General features: G+C 41.3%; 1 protein-coding gene across 1 annotated transcript in view; it reads right to left on the bottom strand.

Annotated features, from left to right (window-relative positions):
* Nucleotides 1-2,742: 2,742 nt before the first annotated feature.
* LOC150077195 (solute carrier organic anion transporter family member 74D-like) overlaps nucleotides 2,743-19,386 on the bottom strand; it is a 45,413-nt gene continuing 28,769 nt past the window's right edge. The window contains exons 7-9 of the mRNA XM_090385810.1: nucleotides 4,329-4,483; nucleotides 4,029-4,093; nucleotides 2,743-3,116 (exon numbers count right to left, since the gene is read on the bottom strand). Coding sequence (XP_090241936.1) covers nucleotides 2,743-3,116; nucleotides 4,029-4,093; nucleotides 4,329-4,483 — 594 coding nt within the window. The remainder of the gene's footprint in view (nucleotides 3,117-4,028; nucleotides 4,094-4,328; nucleotides 4,484-19,386) is intronic.

The raw sequence follows: 19,386 nt of genomic DNA, 5'->3' as shown, positions 1-19,386 counted from the left end.
GCCGGGTCCATCGCTTCTTGAGGTTCTTACCGCAGTCTCTGTCTTCTATCAGTGCAAAAACAAAGTGTATCGTGAATCGTCTTACTACATGACTTTCTTCCATTATTCCACTGTCCAATATCCACATTCTCGGCAACACTGCAAGTGGATTTTTCTCTTAAACCAGTGGGTTCCGAATAGGCAAGCGATTGGCACTACCCAATTTCTTCAATTCCCTGCGCGTGGTACGGAATTGAATTAGGATACTTCTGGGCTTGGTTTAATTCAGATATTAAAAATTCTGATATTTCCCTCAATAATAAAATTTGTTGAGGAGGCTTCCCTCCTGCACCTTGAAATGTGCATGATGGAAGCCTCTCCAACAATTCATACTGAGGGAAATGGACCATAACCTGCCACGCTGGTCCAGTGCGGGTTGGCAGTCGACCGTATTTAGCAGTCAGGGGCTTGAACCCCTGTCTACTCAAAGAGCGTGTGCTACTGCACTCCCACCAGATATTATTTGCTGCAAACTGGAAACTATTTCTCCGTGCAGTCCTCCTTAGTACAACGACTTCGCTCTTGAAGTTTGTTTTTTTGCCACGCCTTTGGGATTCATCAAAAACCTTTGAGATGTTTTTGAGAAACCAGTTATGTCTTTCGTTTCTGGAATCGTGGCTCCTGCTAAACGTGCACCCAATACCAAGACCTTTTTCAAAGTCTGATAGGTCACACGCTTTCCCCAATCTGGCTTCGGATTACTTCAGTCGAACAGCCTGTGCAGCTTTAATAACCAAAAACGCAACACATCATCATCCTATTTTCTCACAATTTTCTTTGCATCTGTTTGCATTTATTCTGTCTGTTACTATCTTAATTCAAAGGTTCGTATTTTTATGGCCAGTGTGTGTAATTGCTCATTGATCGGCGCAAACAATAACTGTTATTTAATATTCGATAACACTGCATTTTAGTATAATTTTATTTCAATTATTAATCATATCTGTTTACTGAATCCCAAAGTACAAATGCCTTTTTTATTGAGGTAGTTGGGCAATATAAGGTCACAAAAACCTTTTTTCATCTAAGTACTGTAATTTGAGAAATAGAAACGATGTGCACAATTCTTTAGGAAAGGGGAAACCAGACGTTTATTAGAATCTAATAGATAGCTAATTGATTTTATAATAACTGAGAGGAAAGTGGAGGAGAAATTGTTGAAGCTAAACATGCACTGCTTGACAAAATTAACAGAACATGTAGATCACGTCGTGTAATTCGTGCAGATTGCGATGAAGCTGGAAGAAATTTGGTGTACCATAGAATGACGATTAAATTAGGAAACATCGAGAAACTTCGAACAGGTATAAAGCACATTTCTAAGAGTTGAATAAGAATTACCAAAAAAAAAAAGGTTACATTACAGAAAGCGATACAAGATGTTCGAAAATATGGTCACATAATATCACTACGGCGTATGATCTCCTTTAACAGCTAAACAGGCCTGATAGCGGCGAACCCTGCTCCATATAAGGGGTGTCTGTAAGATTCTGTGGCAACAAATCCCATTCTTCCACCAGCGCTGACCTTAGCTCACCAAGTATCAAGTGTCTTTTGAGGTTGCTGCGGCCACAGATAAAAAAATTCCAACAGGACTGTGTTAATAAGGTTCAATTCAAGTGGACTCTACGCAAGGAAGTCAGCGTTTGCACCCCATTAACCCAAAACAACCAGAGAGTTCGTCGAAATTGGTGCTATGACTTGGAGTTCTGACAAATGGGGTACAGTTCTGTTTTCTGATCAGTTCCGGTTTAGCCTACAAGCAGATTCTAGACGTTATTTCATCCGGAGACGAAAAGAGGCATGCGATACCATCCGTCCAACATCAGAGAAAGGGACACTTCACAGTGGAGGCAGTGTTCTGGTGTCGGAGCGGAATAATGATCAACGGCTGCACCCCTGCTTATGTTTTTGATAGGGGCACTATAACTGCGCAGAGGTACCGAGAACAGATCCTCGAAACCTATGTACGACTTTTTAGGTGTGAGGCTAGCCCAGATTTTCATTGCACATAGAGCTGCTAAAGTGGTGGGGGAATATCTTGAAATTGATAATATCAAGACTATCGTAGCCAGCACGTTAACAGATTTAAATCCGATCGAACACGTTTGGGGCAATCTAGGGAATTGCATCGCACGACGACACTGCGCTGGTGGACGAATGGGATTTGTTGCCACAGAATGTTGAAGACATCTTTACATCGAGCATGGTTCAAAGCTGCCAGGCCTGTTTAGCGGTAGGAGGGGATCACACGCTGTACTTGATGTCATGTGACCATATTTTCAGCATCTTGTATCGACTTCTGTAATGTCACCTTTTTGGTAATTCTTATACAACTCCTATAAATGTCCCTTATACCTGTCCTACGTTTCTCGCTGTCTCCTCATTTCATTGTTGTTCTATTATATACCACCACAACAAATGTTGTGCCATTTCATCGCAAGCTGCACGAGTTACACCACGTTTTCTACGTGTTCTGTTAATTTTGTCGAGCAGCAGTGTACTTTAGTTCTATTTCCTAGAAATAGATGTTCCTCCACTGAAATCTAATAATGTCCATCTATTGGTTTCTCAAGCTTAACTTGAACTTTATAATGCTGTAATTTAGGTATTTAAATAAACGTATGGTTATTTGCTAGTCTGATGTCTGTATTATCTTCGATAACTTCTGCCACAATGTTCTGTGACAATGCTTAGCCATATCTACAAGTTAGTGGTTTGTGCTGTACTAGTCTCTGCAATACCTTCAGTTTCTTTAGTTTTCCCGTTTGTCGTGTCAGCGAGGGGTTTCACCATCATAGACTCTTTTCCTTCAGATATCTTAGTTTTATTTTCTTCATTCCTTTTCTCGTTTTCTTCATCGCCGTAGAAATTCTTCACCCTGCTGATTAAGCAAAACATCATCACATCAAAGATGATTCCGGTGCTTGTCAACACGGTGGACATTCCATGCAAATAGTAGCGAAATTTGTCTTTATCGTAAAGCCAGCAATGTCCAGTTTCCCCACACTTTTCCTCCCACACGAGGCACGTAACATCCGTCACTGCTCCATATATTAATGGAGCTGGAATGAATACTGGAAAGAAACAGATTGTAATTGTAAAATGCAACTGGTTTCAACACTCGTAATTGTTATGTCATAAATAGGAAACGCATCTAACATGTTGGAACCATCTAGGTGTGAAAAGAGAATAAGAACAAACTCTTTATTAAACAGTTTACTGCAATAAAAAAGGCATGTTAAGGAAGTTAACCGAGTCCTAACGTCCATAAAAAAGAACTTAGAACCAATTACACCCAGGAATGGCCATATATAGGGCTCCAAGAATTCATCTCTATATCGTGGAACCTTCTTCTCACAAACTTAATTCATTAAATCAAAAATTGTCTTTTCACAGTGTCTTGGAAGTATGGAATCACATGTTTTTCTGGATTCAGCATAATCGACAATCGCTTTTCATGCCGAATCTTCACTCAGAGAACAGGACTTGACCTCATTTTCCTATGTCCGAATTTCGGCACTTTGTGAGATGCACGGTCTCTTTGTACGATTGTGTTAGAGCAGCAGGGTCCCATTTGATGGTTCGGAAACCCCTGGGGATTTGCAATGATGATCTACGGGTTGGTGGATTCTAAAATTCTATGATGTCTTCAACAATGTCTTCAACGATGTCTTTTATGAAATTCTATGATGTCCTTGAAAGTGAAATATCTTCCACTTTCGGACACACTGAAGAACCTGCTGGGTTCTACTTGTAACTGGCTAAATCTCCATACACCCAACAACTTCGATCGCTGGCAATCCTAAAGATAGCATCCCCTTGCTGCATTTTACAGTCTGTTCAGTTTACACCAGCATTTTGTCTCAAACAGTGGAAAGCATGTAACTTCCTTAACTTTTGCACATCAATACAGCATTTTTTTAAAATGATTTAATGAAACTAAGAAATAAAATAGTCCATTAGCGTGTATTCTTAGGTCCACTTACCTAATACTGTCAAAATAAAGTCATATAATGCTAGGACCATACTTTTTTCATCCTCGTCAACACACCTAAAAAGAGATATTAATTTTTGGATTTAATGTCTTAAATAACTGTGACTCAAATTATTATAATCACAAATTATCGCGGAAATAAGGAGGCATAACACGGGTTGGACTTAAATTAGATTACAGCATCGAGTGCGGTTGGTTAGTAGAGATATCCATAACGATACCAAATGATAACATATAAGATTCGTTTGATAAGCGAGTGATAACTGCGTACATAGATGATTCTGATATATACCTTAAAGCAATTAGAGTACATCCAGTTTCAGAAGCAGCCAAAATGACAAATCTGAGGCAAAAAAGGATCATGAATGGTACAAGCATACCACATTCTTGTGGACAGTAACCACTCGAAGCATAATCAATTTCCACGCAAGAACATCCATGGAATATCTGTAAAAGAAGTAATTAAATGTGTGAGGAATCATAAATATTCTCTTTCTCTCTCTTTCTCTCATTAACTCAATGTGATAACCCAGCGACTATTTGCCCTTCTTGGGGTTAGTTGGTATTATTATTTGTCATTCGTTTTCAGGAACGACAGATAGTAAATCTGAAAAATAATAAATCAACGTCTTAAGTACCTTGATTTCCAAAATGGAGGGGGAAACCTTTCCCGATTATTTCATATTTGGAAAAGATTTTAATGACAATATTTAGTCAACACTTTTACTTCGTCGAAATCCCGACACCGCATGATTATTAATAAATTACCACGTCTCAAGGTCGCTGGGCACATTGCGTCCTACAATTCAAGAGGACAGAGTTTGCGTCAAATTTTGAGCAAAGCTTGATAAAACAACTTCAGAAACACGACAGGATAGGAACAGCCTTTGAACAAGATTGGTTGGTTGGTTTAGATTTTATTGACGCATTAGCAACTAAGGCTATAATGCGCCAAGATCAGGTCATATATAAGTTCATTTCCCCCGATCCCAATGTGGCTTGGGATCCAGTAGAAAAACAGGGAATGTAACGTCTGCTGAATCCGGGTCACAATCGGATGAGGATTACACCTCATCCCCGATAAAACCTGGAGTGTACTTGAAGAGTCAGTGTACACCATACATCTTTGGGGCTTACGGGTTTTAATGTGGTCCAAGGCTAGCTCGATAGCATACAACTCAGCTGTATATATGCTGCATTCGTGGGAAATCTTCCCAGATATAGTACTATCTGGAAAGACAGCAGCAGATCCTACACACAACTCTAACTTCGAGCCATCGGTGAACACAGGCAAGAAATCAGAGTAATCGGATCGGTGGGCAGCATAGACTTGTTGGTAGACAGAGGATGGAGTTATGACCTTACCCCAACTTTTAATGGAGAAGTCACATGATGATAAGCGAGCATGCCAGGGTGGAAGTAGATGTCTTGGTGACTCGGCAACATTGTCTACCGTGATATTGAGCTCTCTGAGCAGCTCTTGGACACGGATACCAAAGGATCGGTTAGCAGTCTGACGGGTTTTATAAAGCCTTTCCCATCGTGGCTCAAAAACGCAAGCCCACGTTGGGTTGTCTGGCAGGGATTTTAGTTTGAAGGTATATTTTAGCGACAATTGCTTTCGTCGGAGCAATAGTGGTCGTTCACCTGCTTCGACGTATAAACTCTGGACAGGAGATGTTCTGAATGCTCCAGTAGTAGTACGGATGGCTTTGTGGTGGAGTGGGTCTAGCCACCGTAGTACGCTATTTCTAGCCGATGCGTACACTTGGGACCCATAGTCTAATTTTGAACGAACAAATGTACGATAAAGGTGGAGTAAAGTGCACCGGTCTGCCCCACCATTTATTTGAGGAGAAGGCACGAAGGAGATTCAATCCCCTCGTGCACTTTGTTCGCACTTGACGGATATGTGGTAAAAATGTCAACTTCTTATCGAATGTGAGACCCAAGAATTTTGTCTCAGGTACTAATGGAATGATGTGTTGTCCGAGTTTGAGTTATGGTTCAGGGTGAAGGTTCCGTTTGCGACAAAAGTGTACGCGGACGGTCTTCTGAGGTGACAGCCTGAAACCATTAGCCATTGCCCAAGTTGTGACATGGCCAATGGCATGCTGCAATTGTCGTTCAATAACCCTCATGTTGCATGACTGACAGAAGATGATAAAATCATCAACAAAGAGGGCGCTGTTTACAGTTGGAGGAAGTTGTTCAGTAATAGAATTAACTTTGATAGCGAAAAGCGTAACACTTAACACTGACCCTTGAGGGACTCCTTTCTCTTAACAAAAAGATTAAGAGGAAACAGAGCCGACACGAACTTGAAATTACCGGTTCAATAAGAAATTTTTAATGAAGAGGGCTAGATGGCCCCTCAGACCCAAATCATAGATATCCTTTAAGATTCCAAATCTCCAAGCCGTGTCATACGCTTTTTTCGATATCAAAGAAAATTGACACCAGGTGTTCGCGTTTAAGGAAAGCATCTCGGATAGATGAGTTCAGTGTTGGCATTCGAGGTGAGCGGACGCGCTTAGTCAGGGCTCCTCAGTTAAGTGGTTTACTTTTGGATAGTGATTTTAAATATTTGATTTATTTAGATATTGTTGGATTATTTTGTTATAGGTTTCCTGTAACTCTTTGATTTTAATAATATTATAGATATAATTTTTTAAAGTTACTTTCATTGATATTTATTTAATTTTATAATGGTAGTTACGAGATCTGCCTTAAACACGCCACAGGGTATCGTGACTCACACGGAAATAGCAGATGGCGATTTACGGGTGAGTCATAATTCAATCCGTTGTGGAACCTGTGGAATGTTTTCCAAGGTCGACCTGGTGAATAATCCTACCTCACCTGGGGATTCTTTTCTTTGTGATCGATGTAAGGAGTGCACCGATCTTAAATTACAATTTGGTGCACTGATGGAACAATTTGAGTCCCTGAAAAAACGACTGCTTGCCCTCGAAAATAATGCATCTGGGAGCTCGTCAGGGACTCAACACTCCAGCAATCTACCAAGTGATGCACATCCGAATCGAGCCTCAAAACAGAAAAACCAAGTGCAAACTACTCTGGTTAAAAAGGACATTGTTTTATTAGGAGACTCCATTGTCAGGGAAACGGGGAATATTTTTTTGTAATAAGGATAGGTGGAGCAGAACCAGGGTATGTCTGCCGAGAGCAACTATTGATGATGTCACCAACAGATTGTCAGACTTTAAAGGGGGTAAAGAAAATATTATTATTCATGTGGGGACAAATGATATTAAACGAACACGATCTGACGATTTGTTGGAAAAATACAGGACCATGCGGAGGAAATGTCGCGAGCTAGGCCATAATGTCTATGTGTCTGCAATTCTGCCCAGACAAGATAGGAATCTGCAAGGCTTTAGGGGGTAAATTTCTATCAGCATGGCCCACACTTGTAGGTAGAAGGAATTTGTTTTGTAGAGACGGGATACACTTAAACAAAGGTGGTGCAAAAGTTTTTGCCAGTATTATTGAGGATACCTTAAAGGTTCAGGGAAACTGCTAGTTAGGGGGGGATGTGGGTAATACTGACACGCGTTTATCTGATAATATTGGTCAATGTAACTCTTGCACATACCTTAAGAGTTCTTATCTGTTACCCCAACTGGACGTATTATCTAGATGTTCTGGGGGCAAAGACGTTTCACGTGAGCGGGTGGCTAATATCAGGGAAGAGAGCCTAAAAAACTTCAAGGGTTGTTAAATATACAAGAACAGTAAATCTTAATTGTTTATACAGTAACGTTAGAAGTGTCGTCAATAAAATGAGCGAATTCGAACTGCAGCGAATAATAGGGCTTACAGAGACGTGGTGCCACCCGGAAATTGGGGATGATGAGTTTCAGTACGGCTTGTATAATCTATTTAGGAAGGATAGGGTAGATAGAAAGGGTGGTGGGGTAATGCTTCTTATCAGAAGCAGCCTGTGTGCGACGATAGGTTTCCCGGATTCAGACGTTTCACATGCTAGTATAGAGTCTGTATGGTGTGAGATAGTTGGAAACAAAGGTATAATGCGAGTAGGTTGTTGTGATGGGGGTTTAATGGCGCACGAGCTGCTGAGGCTATAGTGCGCCTATTCATAGGAAAATAGTAAAAATCAAATTTCAGATAGAATCAATTTATGGTTTAATAGAGTGATGTTTTAAAATTTATGATACAGTCCAATTTTGTTCAAAAAAGAGAAGAATTCGTTGATGTTTGCATCGTCACCTATAATATTTTTTAATGTCTTCGGTTCCGGAAGATTTTTTAGGGAAAGGAGGATGGATATTCTGTCCTGATCATAGTGAGGGCAGTCAACGAGAATGTGTTTGACTGATAAGTGCGAGGAACAGTGTGGACAATCAGGAGGATCCTCTCCTGTAAGTAGGTGAAGGTGAGTCAGATATGTATGTCCTATCCGTGCTCGTGCAAGCACTACTCCTTCTCTTCGTACTGTTTTGGTGCTAGAGCGCCAAAGCTGTGGATCCTGTTTCAACTGATAAAGTTTATTATTGCTTTGGGTGTGCCATAGCTCTTTCCACATCGCAAGACATGTTGTTTGTAGGATATGATTATAGTCATAGATCGGAATAGGAGCAAGGGATAAATCATAAGTTGATGGATTTTTGGCAGTTTTGTCAGCGAGTTCATTCCCTTTTATCCCCGAATGGGCTGGGATCCAGCAAAAGGTCACTGATTGTAAAACTTAGAGAGTCAGTGTATACAATATATTTTAGAGATGGGCAGAGATTCAGGTTTTCTAAAGCTAACTTTAAATGCATGAAGTTCTGCAGAGAAGCTGCTATACTCAGGTGGAAGGGAAGCAGAAATGATTGTAGAGGGAAATACTGCTGCTGCTCCAACGGCTGAATGTGATTTGGAGCCATCAGTATATATTGGCAATAAACTAGCATATTTCTGAATATGGCTTGCATGGAGTTGTTTCATGTTAAGTGACGGTAGAAGATTCTTTCCCCATTTTTTAAGATAAGTATCACAAGTTAATTGTGGACGAGGTGTCCAAGGTGGGTGAAGGCATTTCACTACGTCTAGCCTGTTGACATTAGGAATATTCCAACTCTGTGTTATTTCAATTAGGCGTAAGCCTGCCGGTCTTATTTTACTGGGTTTGTTTCTATAAAGGTTTTGCAGTGGTGGATTAAAGAGATACGGCCCAATAGGATGCTGACAGCAGTTTTGTATTCGGGCTGCATACTTAAGAAGTAGTGTTTTCCTGCGGAGACAAAGAGGGGGCTCATGCCCTTCAATATATAAACTTTGGATAGGGGATGTCCTGAATGCGCCAAGGGCAATCCGCAGTGCACTATGCTGTATAGGGTCTAACCAGCGTAGTGTACTCTTTCGGGCAGAATCGTAGATTGGAGCACCATAGTCCAAACGGGATCTGATCAATGCTCTATATAGCAGAAGCAAAGATGTACGGTCTGCTCCCCAAGACATTGCAGATAAAGCTCTCAATATGTTCAGTTTTTTAAGGCAGGAAGTACGTAGCGATTTAATGTGCTCAAAGAAATTTAATTTTCTGTCAAGGATTAATCCCAAGAATCTGATATTGTTGGTCACTGGAATGGTAAAATTTGACATCTGAAGTTCAGGATCTGTATGCATTTTTCGTTGATTACAAAAGTGGACTGCAACAGTTTTCTGCTGAGATAGACGATAGCCATTGAGTCCTGCCCACCTTTGCACCTTATTCAAGGATAACTGCAGTTGCCGTTCAATGGATCTCATATTCTGAGAATGGCAAGAAATGGACAGATCATCCGCATAAAGATAGGTCTCAACTGTATTTGGGAGTTCTTTTGTTATAGAGTCAATTTTAAGGGCGAAGAGGGTTGCACTCAATACAGAACCTTGTGGCACTCCTTCTTCCTGTAAAAATGTCATAGAAAGCGAGTTGTGGTATCGAACTTGGAACGAACGATTCTGGAGAAAGTTTCTGATGAATATAGGAAGGTTGCCTCGTAGACCAAGGGCATGGAGGTCGCTGAGAATGCCATGACGCCAGGTGGTGTCAAATGCCTTCTCTATGTCAATAGAAACTAAAACGAGATGTTCATTTTTTACGAAGCCATTGCGAATTGCAGACTCTGCCTTAATCATAAGATCTAAGGCGGACCTGTTCTTACGAAAGCCATGCTGATTATTACTCATTAGGTGTTGTGTTTCGATGGTCCAAACAAGTCGATTATGAATAATTTTTTCAAGTAATTTACCGAGGCAACTGGAGAGGGAAATTGGTCGGTAATTGTATGGCCTTGTAGGGTCTTTTCCAGGTTTCAAAAAGGCAAGAACTGTGGCATGATGCCAAGAGATGGGATAAATGTTTTCCATAAATATTCTGTTATAATAGACCAGTAGTATTTGTAAATTTTTGTCTCCAAGGTTTTGTAACATGATATAAGATATTCCATCTGGCCCAGCAGCACCGTTGTGTGTCATTTTCATGGCATGTAGAAGTTCGGGATATTGAAGAGGCTGGTTATACGGAAGGAAGACTGAGGTTTGAAAGTTTATAGCTCGTTCTTCGGTCTTGGTCTTTATTTTCAGAAAATCCGCAGAATAATTTGAGGCCGCTGAAACTTTAGCAAACGTTTTGCCCAAAGCATTTGCTATGTCCTCAGGAGCAGAGAGTTCCTGCCCATTCCATGAAAGAATTGGTGAGGGGGTTGTTGGGAATTTTCCAGAAATTTGTCTGATTTTCTTCCATATTAACCTGGAGTTAGTGTTTCTGTTTATGGTAGATGCAAAATGAATCCAAGAATTCTTCTTGGCTTGCCTTTGAATGAGACGTGCTTTCGCTCTTAGCTTCTTGTAATTGATGAGATTGGTCGTGGTTGGTGATCTGCGAAATAAATTCCATGCTTTATTTTTTAACTTCTTTGCTTTAGTGCAGTCTTCATTCCACCAATAGTTATGGTGCCGTCGGGATCGAGGATTCGAAAATGGAATTGAACACTTAGCTGCAGATAGTATGTGTGAAGTGATATAATCTGTGGCTTCATCTATCGACTGTGTACGTATATATTGCTCGTCCAGGGTGACAAAAGATTGAAATTTGATCCAGTTGGCTTGAGAGAACTTCCATTTCCTGCAGGGATTGAATAATGGTGGTTGTGCAGTGAGCAGATCACAAATAATCGGAAAATGATCACTGCCCAAGGGATCATCTAAAACAGACCATTCTATGATTGGAAACAGAATCGGGGAACATACTGATAGATCAATTGCAGACGTTTGTGCGGTTGGTAATTGTATGTAAGTGGGTTCACCTGTATTAAGAACAGTAAGGTTTTGTTTGTCTAGAAAAGTTTCAATTAGTCGGCCATGTGTATCTACTTTTGTTGATCCCCATAAGGGATGGTGGCTATTGAAATCACCCAACAGACAGACCGGGGGTGGCAATTGCATTAGCAAGTTTTCAAGATCTTGGCAAGAGAAAGTATGACTTGATGGGAGATAGACTGATGCTAGTGTTAACGCAACCTGGGTTATCAAACGTACAGCAACAACTTCAATATCAGTTTGCAAAACAATTTGTTTGGTCGGGATCTTTGAGCTGATGAAGATGGCCACACCTCCACGGGCAGCATTTGAAGTATTACGATCTTGTCGATAGATGACATAGTTCTTTATGTTGGTGGAAATTTGTGGAGTTAGGTAGGTTTCCTGTAGACAGAAACCAACTGGAGAATAGCGCTGAATTAGGATTTGAATATCATTAAGGTTGCTACGATATCCTCTACAATTCCATTGTAGAATATAAGGCATTATTGGTGTTTAGTAGAAGAAGCTGTATCTGACTGCTTTTTTAATGTGGTTGGCTTGTGACGTTCAGGCTTTGGTTTGTCTTTTTTTGAGAAGAATGGTCGACCGGTGTCCATTTCTTCTTCCGCATGTAATTCTAATATAGTTTCTTGTCTAGATGAGTCGAATGTATCCATAGATGTTTCTTGGATATTCCTTTTTAAATGTGAGCTCCGATTATTTGATGTAGAAGCAATCACTGTGGGAGGAGAAGGAGATGTTGCTGGTACTGTAATTGCAGTATTATTTGCCTGGTTCATCTGCTTAGGGGTATTGGACTGTTGCTGGGAGAGAACAGCCCGAGCCCAGTCAGAGATTGAAGTGTTTGTAGATACTGTAACATCGGTTTGGGTGCCCACTGATTGATACTTTTGCGCAATACTGGCGTATGTACGCTTAGTCATACTGGGAGCAATTACTTTCCTTTCTTCTTGAAAACTTACTTTATTTTCAATCTTATATGTCACAATTTTCTTTTCAGTTTTCCATTTCTCGCATGACCTGGAATAAGCAGGATGGTTGCCTTTACAGTTGGGGCAGGCCATTTCTTTTGTTGAGCAATCACTTTGAGTGTGCTCAGTGGACCCACAATTGGGGCAAACTTGATTTCCTCTGCATGCCATTTGAGAGTGACCATACTTTTGGCACTTAAAACATCTCAAAGGATTAGGGATGTAGGGCCTAATGCGACAATGTAGATAGCCTGCTTTTATCGATGTTGGTAGATTTGGCGTATTGAAAGTGAGAATAATGTTCCTTGTAGGTGCAAGTATATTGTCTTTTTTAATCATAATCCTTTTGACTGCAATGACATTTTGGTCTTGAAGTTCTTGCATTATCTCCTCCTCTGTGACATTCAAAAGATCCCAGCTGGATATAATCCCTTTGGATGTATTTAGGGTAGCATGGGGAGAAACCTTTACTGGAATTCCAGCAAGGTTGGGAAGGTTTAGTAGTTTCTGCGAATGTCCATGGTTTATTGTCTCCACTAGTAGGTCGCCTGATTGCAGTCTCTTGACTGTCTTAGGCGATCCTGCCAGTCTTTCCAGGTGTTTTTGGATAACAAACGGAGAGAGCTTACTGAGAGGCTGATCTCCAAGAGAGTGCATTATTAGAAATGCAGGACAATTTGTCGCTGAGGAAGTGGTTTTCATTCTCTTGGGTTGCGACGTGTTATGCTCATTTTCTAACTTGGCCGAGAGCTTGTCGGCTCGAGAGGCGGAAAGGCATGTTGATCCATGTTTGCTCCTTTTAGTCCTTGCCAGATGAGCTTTTCTGCCAAGACTTCCGGCCCCGCCACGGGGAGGCAGGAGCAGTGCCCGGTGTGACCAAGCGTAGAGTATTAAGTGTTAGTAAAAGAAGTATGAAAAATAAAGAAAGGTAGCTTTTCTTCCTTGCTCTGTACAAGTACTTTTTGTGACAGTAGCTGATATAAAAATAAATTTATTAAGGACAGGAACTTAATATAACTTTAAATCGCTTTTAGATAATCACTTTTTTCAGCACAGAGAAAACGCTCGATCACATTCGCTTGGCACCCGGGGCCAATGCGAGTAGGAGCAATCTACAGACCAGGTGATTGTGAAGATTATGACAAAAGCCTCTACATGCAAATGGAATGGGCAAGTAAGCGTCAATGCCTTATTATGGGTGATTTCAATTTGCCTCTAATTGATTGGAGTAAATGGGAAGGAAACTCGACATGGGGAACAAAATTTTTTTAAATCAACTAGATGACTGTTATTTGTATGAACATGTCAGGGAAAATACTACAGAAAAGAATATCCTAGACCTCATCATCACACATGAATCAGATGACATAACAGGGCTGACAGTAGAGGAACCAGTAGCAGGAAGTGATCACGGAGTTCTACGGTGGATGATGACGAGAGAGGTAGCAGAAGTAAAAGGAAAAGGAATGGGTTTTAATTTCAGAAAAGGAAATTACGATGTCTTAAGGTACTGCATGGCCTCTATTAACTGGGTAGATATCGCGCAGAGAATGAATACAATTGAACTGTGGTACGCTTTTAAAACATTAGTCAGAGATGCCTTGAATGCGTATACAGTATACCATTGAAAAAATACTCCACGAGAAGGGTTCAAAGTTGGATGAATAGTGAAGTTGCCACATTACTTGAGCAGAAAAAGGTGGCATGGAAAGGTTACAGAGCAATAAAAAGTACTGAAGCAGCTATAACAGCTACAAGGTGATGTGTAATAGAGCCACAGAAAAGGTTCGACAGGCAAAGGCAGTTTATGAGAAATCACTAGCAAACAGAGCAAAGAGGGGGGGATAAAGAATTCTTCACATATATAAATGCCAAGAAGAGCAGGACAAACCAGATCGGACCTTTACGTAAGGGAAAGGGGATAGTAATAAATACACCAGTTGCCGTTGCAGATGAACTCAACAGTTATTTTGCATCGATATTTATAAATGAAAAGCCTTTTGTGGCAATGTGAAATTGTGGGAGCGAAGTTAAAAAATATGTAATTAATGATACTGAAATTTCGCAAGATTATTTAATGAAAAACCTTTCGAGCCTACAGACCAGTAAGGCTCCTGGAGTTGATGGAATATACCCTATAATCTTAAGAGAGGCGGCAAGCGAGTGCATTGACCATTGAGGCTAATTATGCGAGCATCACTAGACTCTGGGGAGATTCCCTTGGATTGGAAAAGTGCAAATGTATCTCCCATACATAAGGGTGGCTCTAAAAGTGAAGTTGGAAATTATCGACCTGTCAGTCTGACTTCAGTAGTAGGGAAAATCATGGAGGCAATGATCAAGGGTGGAATTCAGGATCATTTGGATCGAATTGAAATTCTCAAGGATACTCAGCATGGTTTTGTAAAGGGAAAATCATGTTTAACAAATCTGGTTGGCTATTTCGAAAGGGTCACTCACGAGCTGGATTTAGGGAATAATTTCGACATTGTTTATTTAGATTTCAGCAAAGCTTTTGACTCAGTCCCACATGAGCGGTAGCTTTATAAGCTGGAACAGGTTGGAATCACGGGGAAAATCCTTAGATGGATAGAAGGATGGCTTCAGGGCAGGAGGTAGAGGGTTGTGATAAATGGCTATTCCTCAGATTGGGTTGATGTAAGAAGTGGGGTTCCCCAAGGATCAGTATTAGGACCACTGTTGTTTTTAATTTTCATAAACGACATTGATGAAGGGATAGAGGGCGTGATGTCTAAATTTGCAGAAGATGTTAAAATTGGTAGAGCGGTTAATGATCACTGTCAAGCTGAGCTTCTTCAGAGAGACCTAGATAGACTTCAGGAATGGTCAGAAAAATGGCAGCTGTGCTTTAATCCAACAAAGTGTAAGGTATTACACCTGGGAACCAGTAATCCCAAAATAACTTATTCTATTGGTGGAGTTCAACTAAACCCAGTACTGGAGGAAAGGGACTTGGGTGTTACGATACGGTCAGACATGAAATTCTCTGAGCATTGTAAACAGGTTGCAAGGAAGGCCCATGGTGTCCTATTGATGATCTATGGAACTTTTGCAAGTAGAGATAGGGACGTGATAATCCCATTATATAAGGCTTATGTTAGACCACACTTGGAATACTGTGTTCAAGTATGGAGACCGCACCTAAAGAAAGACATCGAGCTTCTTGAAAGGGTGCAAAGACGGGTAACTCGCCTGGTAAGATCGGCAAATGGGTGTCCTTATGAAGAAAAACTTCGAATATGTGGGTTGCAGAGTTTGGAAACTAAACACCTTAGAGGAGATTTGATTGAGGTGTTTAAGGCTCTGAGAGGCATCAGTAAAATGAATGAGGACAAAATTTTCAAGATTATAAATGATGCTAGAACTAGGGGACATAAATTCAAGTTACGGGGGGAAATGTTTAGATTGGACTGCAGGAAGTTTTATTTTAGCCAGCGAGTTATAAATTACTGGAATAAGTTGCCTTCATGGCTGGTAGAGGCCGACAGTTTGGGGAAATTCAAAGGTCATCTGGATAGTACTTTCGGGTAAGGAAAGCGCATAGGATGATAGGTTAAATTTCCTTTTTTTATTAATTATTATTATTTATTTATTTTTTTTGGTTTTTATCATTGTTTTGTTCGGATATTTTTTTTTTTTTTTTTTTTTTTTGGCTGGTGCAGCATAAGCCATAGGCTTTCTTGCTCCATGCGGCCATTACTAATACTAATACTAGATGTTTCCAGTCTTATAAGATGGTCAAGTGTTGACCTGTTCCTTCGGAAACCACATTGAACTTTGGAAAGGAGGTCTAAATACCACATGAGACGTGTATTCACCATCCTTTCCAGGATCTTGCACAAGCAGCTTGTCAAAACAATGGGACGGCAATTACTCGGAAATTTTGGATCTTTTCTTGGCTTTGGAAAGGCAAGCACGATTGCCTTATGCCAGGAGTCCGGAAATTCATCTTCAAGATAAACTATGTTGTTCAAACAGAGCAGCTGATCCAGAGATTCAGACGAAAGATGTTTAATCATCTCATAATGGATGTCATCTGGCCCTACGGCACTCGCCTGGAACAGTGATAGTGCCACTTTCATTTCCCATTCGCCGACAGGGCTAGCCAGGTGGGTAAAGTGCCTGCCTGGCAACCCAAAGGTCTCGGGTTCGAATCCCACCTCGGGCTTGGATCAAAGTATTGCAAAAACCTTGGGAGGTGCACTATGGCCACAGAAGCCGATGCGTCAACAACTACCAAAAAAAAAAAAAAAAAAAAACAATATCCCATTCTGTGAAGAGTTGATTGTATTCGTCACAGTTCTTTGATGACAATTTCAAATGTTGCCTTTCGGCATTTTGTTTGAGGGCCAGAAACTCAGGGTGGTAAAATGTTTTGGCAGACACTTTAGCAAATATTTCTCGAAGAGTGTTTGCAATTGCAGTTGTGTCTGCACTTGCACTTCCATTTTGCTCCAGGATCGAGGATGGGTGTGATGTGTATTTCCCCTTCATTTTCCGGACTTTATCCCAGACAAGCTTAGATGATGAAGCCTGGTTGATAGAAGATGTGAATTTAATCCAAGATTCCTTCTGACTCTGACGTCTTACGTAACGTACTTTAGCACGTGCGCCTTTGAATGTTATTAAGTTATCTGCGGTGGGGTACCGGCGGAAAAAACCTCACGCCTTGTTTTGATACTTTCATGCTGCAGTGCAATTAGAATTCCACCATGGTTTTGGAAATGGTGGAAACCGAGTCGAAGTCTTTGGAATTGCGATTGCTGCTGCTTGGACAACAGTGTCTCTAATGTACTTTACCGAGTCATTAATCGGTTCCTTGCTGACTGTGTTGATATCAAATGATGCTAGATCTTTGAAGGCATTCCAGTCAGCGTGACCGATCTTCCACCGTGGCATCCAAGACGGGTGGCAAGGTCTCCCTTTACAAAGGGTGGATATCAACGGGAAGTGGTCACTGCCATAAATGTTGTGTTCAAACTCCCATGTACACACGGGAAGGAGAGAGGGCGAGCATATAGAGAGATTGATCGCGGTAAAAGTACGGGTAGGCATGTAGCAAGTGTTAAGTCCAACATTTAGCAGGGCCAGGTCATTGTTTTCAAGCATGTGCTCTATAGTACGACCCCTTCCATTGATGTCGGCACTACCCCACAGAGTACTGTGTCCATTAAAATCCCCTAGTAAGAGAAAAGGGGGCAGCAATTGTCTAATGAGATCATGAAGGTCTGGTTGGCTGATGTCGTTCCCAGGTGGAAAATAGATGGAACAAACAGTTAAGAGAAACCCTACAGTAACTTGAACTGTTACAGCCTCTAGGTTGATGGTAAGTGGTGTAGCTTGAAATGGGGTGTGGTTACCCACAAGCATTGCGACTCCTCCGTGGGCAGGTCCATCCGCATCTCTGTCTTTTCGAGTAACTAAAAAGTTACGAAAGTATAGGTCCTCATTTGCCTTTAAATACGTCTCCTGCAAGCAAAAGCAAGTAAGCTCATGCTTACTCAGGAGCACCTTGATCTCGTCACTTACCCATTATTTGGATTTTTTGGGTCCATCAGGTGGTTTCCGAAGGGCTGTAGTCTTCATTTTGTCAGACCTGGCTTTATCTTTCTTTGGAAACACAGGTCGTTGGCCTGTGTCCATATCTTCTTCTGCAAAGATTACCAGGACTGAGTCATCCGATACCTCCTTATCCTCGACATCCATTGTTTCTTGTATTGCAGGTGACTCTTCCGATATTTGCACCCTTTCTTTATCACTCGGTTTTGGTAGTGGTGGAGCATTAGGAGGTACGGAAATAGGAGTAAAAGCTGACTGTGTTTTTTGGGTGGGCTTTTGTGGACGCAATAAATAGCGTGCAATCGGAGTAAATGACACTTTTGGTGGTACAGTCATCTCACTTTGTGTACCGATGGTGCACTTTGCAGAAACCTTCTGGGCGTATGAAGGGTTCCCGCTATTTATTGGTTGAATGCGTTTCCTGGCCTCCAGATAGGATATGTTTAGCTCTGTTTTTATTTTTCGAATTTCTTTCTCGTCCTTCCACCTCTGGCATGCTCTAGAATAGGCAGGGTGCTCTCTCCTTGGCAAGTTTTACAAATTAGGTTGGAAGCTGAACATTCCTTGCTCTCGTAGTCTTTCGTAACACATCGAGCGCAGGCAGAATTACCACGACAAGCTGTTTCTGAATGGCAGTATTTCTGACATCTAAAACACCTCAGTGGGTTTCGAATGTAAAGCCTCACGGGGCAGTTTAAGTAGCCTGCCTTGATGGAACTTGGAGGCCGTGGGGTGTTAAATGTTAGGATGAGAACTCGGGTAGGGAGGAGATTCATATCCTTCCGCATTGATATTCTCTTGACAGCCGTCACTCCTTGGTCTTTTAGTTCAGAGCAGATCTCTTCTTCAGAGACATGAAGAAGATCCCACTCTGACATGACACCTCGTGAAGAGTTCAAAGTTTTGTGTGGTGTTACACTAATCGGTATTCCCCCTATGGATGTCGCTTTCAGGATTCTTTCATTCTTTGTGCTTGAAGCTTCGACTAAAAGATCGCCAGAACGCAGCCGTTTTACGGATTTTGGTCATCCTGGCAACCCTTCTAATCCTTTCTGGATTAAGAAGGGTGACATCTTCCCAATTGACTGCTCTCCGGTAGAATGGAGAATGAGAAAAAAGTGGTGTTATAGATGGTGTTTTATCCTCAGTTCTGGCTCTTTTGGCAGAATTGGTGTCATTTTCATCTGATCGATTAGGTATGGGCCTTCTTGGGGCCCCAGAAGAAATTGGATTTAAATTACTCATGGGAGTAAAATAAAAATTTAAGATGCCCTAAGTACCTCACCCACCACTGAGCCCTACGAGGGGACGCCCACTCGTGAACTAGCAGGTACTGCGTACACGAATGGGACGCCAAGTTAGCTTAGGAGCACCATACCCATGTTTCCAATAAGCCTTGATCCTGTCCCAGGACCAAAGGGAGGGAGACTTATTGGAACGCAGTTGACCCTAGCAGTAAGAAGA

Source organism: Mastigoproctus giganteus, chromosome 12 (genome assembly GCF_048544385.1).
Source record: "Mastigoproctus giganteus isolate SK-2022 chromosome 12, ASM4854438v1, whole genome shotgun sequence".
NCBI lineage: Eukaryota > Metazoa > Arthropoda > Arachnida > Uropygi > Thelyphonidae > Mastigoproctus > Mastigoproctus giganteus.
This window is presented reverse-complemented; position numbering and strand designations above follow the sequence as displayed.